General features: G+C 35.7%; 1 protein-coding gene across 1 annotated transcript; it reads left to right on the top strand.

Annotated features, from left to right (window-relative positions):
* Positions 1-7,843: 7,843 nt before the first annotated feature.
* On the top strand, positions 7,844-8,620 carry LOC141643158 (uncharacterized). The gene has a single exon (XM_074452202.1). The coding sequence runs from the start codon at positions 7,844-7,846 to the stop codon at positions 8,618-8,620; it is 777 nt and encodes a 258-aa protein (XP_074308303.1).
* Positions 8,621-9,933: the final 1,313 nt, after the last annotated feature.

The raw sequence follows: 9,933 nt of genomic DNA, 5'->3' as shown, positions 1-9,933 counted from the left end.
TATCAGAAAATGAAGACGGTTTTAGGCCCGGACTCCAAATGTACTCTAATTACTGTCAAAATGACCATATCGGCGCGTAGATGACAACTAAGAGGTAGACATGAGTGTTTGAGCAATCACTTGACGATAAACTTATGAACTGTCACAAATCGTTCCGCGTACCAAACATGCGGCCCAATCATCACCTGGTGGTTTGGCGGGAGGTGCAGAAATGAGGTATCTACAACGACTTGTTGAGCCTTGATAGCCACGACCTACCGTTTTGGATAAGAGCCCTTTACGGATGTCATCTTCGATCCTCGTTCCTAGTACAGTTAAGTCTTTGAAGGTCTTAATGTTTTGGTACCTCAAATGATTTGCATAAATGGGCTTTAGGTTGTCCACGAATTTCTCCACGAGGGTAGCTTCATCTGGACGTTCAACAAGTTGAGTACTAGTCTTCCTCCACCTACTTAGAAAGTCGGTGAAACCTTCTTTTTGTCATTTTGGGTAAGAACCTCTAAAGTGCGCAAGTTGACTTGGATTTCAGCTTATCCGCGTATTGTTTGGCAAACTCAATTGCGGCATCATCCCAGGTAGCGATCTTCTTATGTTCTAGAGAATAGAATCATTGTTTTGGGATGGTGTCAAGAGATTAAAGAAAGATCCTTAAGAACATCTCGGGTTTAATGCCTTTGATAGACATGTAATCCTTGAAAGCACGGATATGGTTCAAAGGGTTTTCATACCCCTTGAATTTAGGGATATCCGTCATGTTGAAGTTGGTTGGCAACTTAGAACTTACAGCTTCATATTTGCGATTGTTTTCCCTATAAATGTCATCCCCTTTGAGATACATCAATTGTTCCTCCAAGTATTGGAGTCGTTTCTCGGCTGTAGTCATACCTATAGGAGGGTTTTCGTCCCCGAAGTTATTCACAAATTCATCAGACACTTCACTTTCTCGAGGAGGCATCCTCGTTTCCACGGCACATATTCGGCCTTCGATTGTGTCAAGGCGATCATACACTTGGTCTTGAGTGACTTGGAGATGAGCTAGCGCGGCTAGGATTTGATCATTACCATTCTAGAGTTGGTTGAAGTTCACGTCGCTTGTTTCAGGCATCTTGGGAACTGAATAAGAGATCGACGACGAATCAAAACACGATCGACCATTCTAACACACTTACTCGAAAAGAAATGTTTTGACTTGTGAAGTGGGAGTGTGCCACTTGTGTCAAGTGAGTTTTGAGGAAATGACAAAGTTTGAAAATGTTGGTCCTAGTCAACTTTAGTGTAGTTGTAGGAGTGGACTCGAAGTGAGGTTTTGAAATTGGTTTTGAGGCCCGAATTTTGACTCGACAATTGGACAGAGTTTCGAGTGGTTTTGCGCTAGTATTAGGCCTAAGTCTCGAAAATTTTACATTTTAAAAGGGATTTTGATTTTTACAAAAATCGTCATGGTTTTGTTTAGAAATCGTGATCACATATGGTACAAACATTATACAAGCATTATAACGGGATGCTGAGTGCATTTAAAAGGGTTTTGGTTTTAAAGGGTGGGTTGCCATACCGAACAATCAAACCCGAAGTCTGTGGAGAGGCTCGTACCAAACAAGAGTAAGGCCGATTCCTAGTCCATTTCCTCAAGTAGTGAACGTCCTTGATACAAACAAGAGTAAGTACCATGGTATGGATGACGTCAATCGCTATCTATCCTTAGGCCCAAATAAGAATCAGGACCGTTTAGACGGGACGATTGGTCGAATGGGTTGGGTTGGGCCTAGGAAGGCCGAATGAAACGATCTAGGAAGACCGAGTTATGAAAACCGACAATTGTCATGTACAAACTATTCCCTAACCTTGTTCAAGTTTCACCCTTTTGGCTACACGTAAGTGTATTATCCCCAGCGGAGTCGCCAAACTGTGGACGCGTGCCCACGGGGGCGCTGGGGAACAAGCGTTTGCATTTGTGGAGTCACCACCAATTTATTGTGGAAAATTGGAAACCGTTTGAATACCTTGTGCCATGTCAAGACACAAAGTAGAGACATGAACACCAAGAACTCGTTACCCTTAGCATTCTATGTCTAGAATGACTCTCGTGGATGCCAATGAACACGGATGTTCACAGAGATCTGGAGTAAGGGGTGAGGGTACGTATTAGGAAGCTCTTTTGATCGAACACCTAATCCCGCCCGCCTCGATAGCGGCCTCTACTAATGATTAGGGAATTTGTCTATACTCGATATATTGTCAATTATATGCATGCAATGCAACATCCATTGTTTTAATCCTAGCATGTGAGAATTAATACTAAGTCGGTTAACACGTAATTTAACATACAATTAAAGTCGAAGTAGGAATTTAGGTTGATTACAGGTGGAAACATACAAGCAATACGATAAAAGAAATACAATAATAAAAATTACAATAAAGAAAATATTACAATAATTACATCGGATTAAATGATTTATGTCGAAAATACATTTAAAACGGATGGTTTTAGGAAAAGAAAGAATAAATGAATTAACGAACAGATTATGGTGATAATACGAGTAATAATTAATTAAATACATAATTAATAAAACAGGTAAAGGCAAAAACGGGAGTTCAGAGACAGAAATCAACTAGGAACAGGCGCAGCAGAGCTGCGTCCCTTGGAAGAGGCGCAGCAGTTGCTGCGTCAGTTCCTTGGCTCAGTTCTGGCTGTGAAGCCGGAATTGCAAATTGTTAATATTCGTTGGTGATTTTAATGATCGATTATGAATAATTGACTCGGATGAAAGTGATTAGCAGATTATTTACATGCGATTGGGTCATAAAAGCATGAACATGGACGGAATTAAACAATATGAGTTAATTACAAGATTTAAAAGGTTAATTAATGAATTAATTAGGTTAAACAAGTTATTAATGACGAACTAATGATGGATATGATAAATAACAGATGGGAATATATCAAAGATCGAATTCCAGAGACTCAATATTCATGAATCGAATCTCTAAAACCCGGATTGACTTTCATGACGAAAACCCGCAAATATTGATTATAAGGGATTTAAGTCGGGATTTAATGACGAATTAATTAACAATGAATTATTTACATGTTAAAATTATTATACTCAAATTATTACGTCAATGAAACAATGAACAATTGATAACAAAACAAAGAAAATCGAATTATCAAAAGACGAAGGAAGAAGAAAGGAAGCAGGAACTGCGGCAGCCTCACGAAGAGGCGCAGCAGGTACTGCGTCCCTTCGAAGAGGCGCAGCAGTTGCTGCGTCCTTTCTCGACGTCTGTCTTCTGATAATCCGTAAAAAGGGTTTTTAAACAAGGTTTTACAAATCGGTTTTAGCATATTTTCGACATAAATCTTACAATTGATTACAATAATAAAGAACAATAAATAAAAGAAGGATTTACACCCTCAGACTTACATGTTTGTTGAAACGAGATGAACTAAATTAACGTTTAGTGATGCTCGACTCGAATGTAGACGAAAGTGCCCTCTAGGAGGAAAACGAATAAGATTGATTAAAGTTGATTATTGTGGAGTTGGTCAAATTGGTCGGTCATGCAAAACGAGGTTGGTATTCAGAAAGATCCGAGCTTACGTGGTCGAAAGTTCAAGCACGTAGACGCCAAAAAATAAGAACGTGGTCTAGAATGCAAAGGGAGAAGAGAAGGGCGGACACTCGCGTGAGAAATATGTGAGACCGAAGGTCTCTATTTATACTAATCACATGGAGGAAATAGGGTTTTCGGAGAAACTTTGGAAGTGAATCTCGAAAAGATATGAAAAGATACGAAAAAATACGCAGAAAAGAACTTGGGAAGAGGCGCAGCAGGCACTGCGTCTCTTGGAAGAGGCGCAGCACTTGCTGCGTCCTTTCCCAAGTGGTTTCCTCCTGCGGAAGGAAGATTTCCGTGTTTTGATTATGGAATAACGGATTAATCTTGTTTTCCTTAATATTTTGTGTGAATATTACGAGAAATTCTTTACCAAAGATTAAAAGATTGGAAAATATGGAATAAAAATATCCGAAAAATTCCAGAACATTCCGACTCGGTTTTAGAAAATGAAGACGGTTTTTTGACCCGGACTCTAAATGTACGCTAATTACTGCAAAAACGACCGTAACGGCACGTAGATGACAATTAAGAGGTAGACATAAGTGTTTGAGCTATCACTTGATGATAAACTTACGAACTGTCACAAATCGTTCCGCGTACCAAACATGCGGCCCAATCATCACCGGGTGGTTTGCGGGAAGTGCAAAAATGAGGTATCTACAAAAATATTTTTTCTACGGTTTGAAGTGTCATTTTAGTTCTTAGAGTATGCGTCTTTTGTTACTTTGGTGTCCTTGCTAAATGCATTACGGCCATGTTTGGTAATCAACAGATTAATATTAGCAGAAACAGATTGGTCAAGCAGATTATAAATGACAGATTGGATTGACAGGTTTGACTAGTATATTTCAATTAGCAGATTTATTAGAAGTGTTTGGTAATTAGCGGGTTTAGGTAAATAGATTGTTGTATTTATATGTAAACGGTTGGTAGATTCATTTTTCGCAATCTACTAATATGAATATGCTGGGGGGAGCAGCATATTGGAAAATAGTAGATTGAGCTCCAATCTACTGTTTCAATATGCCATTTACCAAACACTCAAACTAGCATATTAATGAGTCAAACATGCTAAAAGCTTTGAATATGCTGAAAAACTACCAATCCTCTGTTTACCAAACACCCCCGTACATCTTTTGAATTTGACAGTTTGGTCAACAACCATTTGATACTTCTAAAGTTGGGTATTGTTCGCAACCTTGCAATAGAGTACGGACATGGCTCGTCACCAAACTGGTTGCACATGCACATTGGTGGTGGTGTTGGAAATTAATGTTTCCAGTGACTGATTTCTTACTACATATAGGCTGCATATACTGACAATGGTGGGTGCTTGTTTCGGTGGCTGTACATCATTGTGATGGGGGAGCCAGTGCTGACAGCAACGTTGTCAGCGTGTAAGTTACTTTGACTAAATTGTACAGTCTTAAGGTGTTGCCGAGAGATACAATAGCCTTAAGTGCAGTGCTAGAATTGTGTTTACAAACCGGGGTACAAATGATGATGTCAGTGGGAAAACACTACAGTGTTAGACAGAGGCAAGTAAAGCCGACTGACTATGCTATACTAATGAATTGAGTTTGGTTTTGGTATAAATAAATAATATTACAAAATGGTTTATTTCCTTGATATGTTGATTTGCCTATTTTTCAGTTTCCGAGTTTTAATCGCTAACACATACAATGTTGTGTTAAAATAAGTGAAATCAGACAGTGACCATTAACCATCACACTACCACCTTAATTTCACTTACAATTCCACCAAATTGGCGCACCGCGACTAGTTATTTAAAGGCTGCGACATATTTTCAAATAGTGTTTGGCCAATTACTTTTCTCTCAAAAAAAGGCCTTTCATATGGTTTTGAAGGAATTTGTTTTTTTCTTTTGCATTATTATCAACTGGAATTTGTGCCAACTTTGAATTTATTGTTAGTATAATTATCGTATTTGTTGTTATGTTTTTGAAATGGAAAATAAAATAGAAAGTCAAGGATAATTTATTCACAAACCAAAGTTGGGACGACACGGCCAAATACTTGAGTCCAGACCTAGATTAGGACTTGAATTATTCACTTCTTAATCTTGGTCTAGTAATTCATGTCTCAACCTAAGTTTGTGTGTGAATTTTCGGATGTCCCAACCGTGTCAAACTAAACACTAAACAAATTTCATTTTAATCAATATTGACCTTAATACTTACCAAGTCAATAATCTAATCGACCAATACTGGGTCGAGTTCATGTCTGGTTAGATCAAGTCGAGATTGAGCCACTGATTATCAAGTCGTCTCGGATATCAGGTCGCAAACGAGTTGGCTCGTAACAGTGTGAAGTTGTTCATTTTTCGAGTCTTTTTAGGTCCGGTCAAGTTTGCCAACTCGAAATCAGCAAAATGAAAGCAAACCAAAATTCTGGCACCATTCTCAGTTTCTCACAACATTCTCCCCACACCCACAACCACACCGTCGACAGCCTCTCGACCGCCCTCCACCAAGCCAATCGACGACCACTCCATTGATGATGGCCCATGTCGCCCAATTAATTGTAGTATAGTATCTAGCGTTTAATTTTGATTGTTAGAGTTTTGTTTCAATTAATTGTTGGTAGTATTGGTATAATGAAAGTGCAATTTGGTTTTTATTCAATTAACTAGTTTTTATACCCGTGAGAATCACAGGTGCGTTTGAGTCTAATTGTGTAAACTCACTACTCATAAACGTAGTCGTATTAATCTGAGATATGTCTATCTGTGTAAACTCGCTACTCATGAACCTAATCGTATTAATATGGGATATGTCGATATCTTTGTTGCTTGTGTTACATACAGTGGGATGTAAAAACGTGTGAATATATTTTGGTGAAAGGTAAAATAACATATTGATATTGAATTTTATATGAATTACGATATTAGATGGGTAAATACCTGTAATAACGTATAACTATAAGCTCAAATTACTTTTTTTTTTAATAGTGATAATTGTGTTCAAAATTAATCAAGTTAAGTGATGAGTGTTCAATACGTGTAAAACTTATTTTCATCATAGGCCGATACTTTTTTTATTGTATACTACACAAATATGGTTGTATAGACAAATAAAAAATCACATTTTTCATACTATCTTATAAGTATAAATCTGAGAATAATACAGTCTAAATTTGCATTAACTAACATAATGTATTTATATAGTACACTTTTCATTGTCATACATTATTTTTTAATTTCAACAGAAACACAAAAATAATAACTAAATAAGATTGTAACTATAAATTCAAAACATAATAAAGATAAAAATTGAAATATTTTTTTAGTGTTCTATATATACTTCACCTACCAATTTTTTGAATACAGATGAAAATTAGGATTATTATAGTATTTACATAAGAAAATTTGTGTAGTTAGATCTCGCATTATTTCAACAATTTATTCGAGGGAAGAAGAAAGATTTTGTGAGTGTAGGGAAGATAAAAAAACAATTATGGTAACACAAATACAAAGTACAATAAATAATAATGTTGAGGAAAAACAAAAGGTCATCCCATTAAATTAAAGAAATAAAGGTTAATAAATAGGGTAGATTGATAACCAAAGTTTTGATAGGAAAATAAAAAGTTTGTATTAATTTTTTTTGTTTTCTTTAGTTTTTTTTTTTTTGTGTTTGCAACTAATATTTTGAAATTTGATGATCTAATGGTATTTGTTCGTGGAGATGTTCCTTCTACCATGGTTGTTGCACTTGCCTTGGAAGCATTTGGTAAAGTGTCTGGATTATTTGCAAATGCTGATAAAACGAATATCTACTTTGGTGGTGTAGCAGCTGCTGTCAAGAAGGCCATAATGGAACACACTGGCTACATTGAGGGTTCATTGCCATTTAAATATCTGGGTTTACCCCTGCATGAAGGCAAGCTCAATACTGGTATGTATCATGAGCTCTTATGTAAAGTGAAGGCTGCTATACATCACTGGACTACTAAGCTGCTTTCTTATGCTGGTAGACTTCAACTTCTGAACTCTATATTCTTTGGACTTGAGAATTACTGGACATCCATTATTCTCTTGCCTAAGACTATCCTGAAAATTTTGAATCAATGTTGTTGAGACTACTTATGGAATGTCTAGGACACAACTCATAAACTCTACATGAAAAGTTGGGCTTCTTGCTGCTGTCCTTGGGATGAGGGAGGGTTCAATATCAAGGAGATCCTCTCCTGGAATAGAGCTAATATGGGGAAGTGGATTTGGAGAATAACTGAGACTGCTGATTCTGTCTGGGTCCAATGGAATACCAAATATCATGTTAAAGGAAGTAGCATTTGGACCACTACTTCTAAACCTTACCATTCAGAAAGCTGGAAAGGGCTCTTACTAGTAAGGGATCTTCTAGTTCAGACTGCTGGGGGTATTGTTGAAGCCCAAGCATTGCTTCATAGCTGTGTACAGGGTGGGACTTACCAGGTGACAAAAATGTATGACATTCTGAGACTGAAGTATCCTAGGGTCAAATGGAGCAGGGTAATATGGAACTCTACTGCTATTCCCAAACACAATTTCATTAGTTCACTTGCCGCACAGTTCAAGCTCCCTACAGTGGACTATCTTGGTTCTAGAGGGCTTCACTTAGTCAACTGGTGTACTCTGTGCAAGAATGCTAATGAGACTCAAGGCCACTTATTCTTTAAATGTCAATTTTCTGCTAGCATTTGGAATGGTCTGATGACTTGGCTAAAGATTCGAGGTCGCACTGTTAACCTGTGGCAGGAACTAAGGTGGAGTACTCAGAGGAAGACTCAGAAGCATTGGAAAATGGGGCTGCTCAGATGCTGCCTGACTGCTGCAGTTTACTCCATTTGGTTGGAGCGAAACTCCAGAATTTTTAGAGATAAAGAGATGACGGTTGGTGTCTTACTAAGGCAAATTCAGTATGTTGTCAGTGTAAGGATGTTGTATAAGTATGGGACTCATAGTGACGAGATCTTGGGACTGTTAAATTATGCTAGCTAGAGGCTACTCTTTGTAAGATACTATTCCTTCTTTGTTCCCCAAGTGGATGAATATAAGGAGGATGTGCCTTTCTTGCACAAAAAAAAAATATTTTGAAATTTTTTTGTACTTATTTGTATAAAATTTAAATAAATAAATGTGTAATTTTTAAGTAGAATGATTTTGGAAAATAAAAAGTTTGTATTAATTTAGAGTTTTTTTTTTTTTGATTTTTGGTTGCACCTAATATTTTTGAAAATTTTCGCACTTATTTCTATAAATGTTAAACAAATAAATGAATTTATAATTTTTAAGTAGTGCATTTTTAAAAAATTAAGTTTAACAATTACCAGAGGAAAAATATACAACGTTTTTAACCAAAATTTCATCATATGAAATCAGTTATTAAGAAAATTACGAAAAATCTTAATTGATTCATTAACACGCTTAATTACGAAAATTTCAATTAAAATTTCAATTTTAATTATAAAATATGAAACTTAAATGCGATTTGTGTAGTTTACATCACTCTTTGAATTTTTTTAACTAGTGAAATATTTATTGTACACAATTAATTTAATATAGATATAATGATATTTTTATATGGAATTTAATTAGTTAATTTATGTATAATGTGGAATGGTTAGTTTAGTAATTTTTCAAGGTGATGAGGTAGCATCCTAATATGCTAGAAAAAAAAGGTTTTTTAATTATAGATTCATATAATGACAGTACAATATATTTTTGATTCGTTTATTAGAAACTATGATCAAATAATTGATCTTATTTTTCCTTAATTTTAGTATTTATTTGTTTATTAAGGGTTGCTTTTGTTCGCGGTGGTTGTGGAAAACTTAGCATAAAAGACAGTGTCGTTAGGAGGCGCATGGCGGGTTGGGGGTAGGGTGTACGTTTTTCTCTTTAAAAAAATTTTTATATAATGCCCGCTGTGGTTTATTTTATTTTTTTTATGTTTTTCCATTTACTTTTTCACCCCAATAATTTTTTTTATGTTTTTTTCTTTTTATTACTTCTGTTTATTTTATTTATATTATTGAATAACGTGACTTTAAAAAAGTTTACATGGAAGACTCTATATTATCCATGTAGTATGATATACAGTATTGATTTTGCTACGCTATTAAAATATTTGAAAATATATGAAAAAATATGTTAAAGACCTCGTTTTTCAATCTTTTTTTATGTAACCAACTAATTTAAATTGAAGGTATATAGTAAAAGAAGGGATAACATTTATAATTAACGCAAAAATTAGAGTGGCGATGTAATGTGATTTTTATTTGTCGTATTACTTATTCTTACAATAAAACCAC

This window comes from Silene latifolia, chromosome 1 (genome assembly GCF_048544455.1).
Source record: "Silene latifolia isolate original U9 population chromosome 1, ASM4854445v1, whole genome shotgun sequence".
NCBI classification, from domain to species: domain Eukaryota; kingdom Viridiplantae; phylum Streptophyta; class Magnoliopsida; order Caryophyllales; family Caryophyllaceae; genus Silene; species Silene latifolia.
Note: the sequence above shows the minus strand (reverse complement) of the source record. Positions and strands in the feature narration are given on the sequence as shown.

Excerpts from the sequence above, each read along its gene's own strand:
- LOC141643158 (XM_074452202.1), top strand. The coding sequence starts at position 7,844 with ATGGGGAAGTGGATTTGGAGAATAACTGAGACTGCTGATTCTGTCTGG.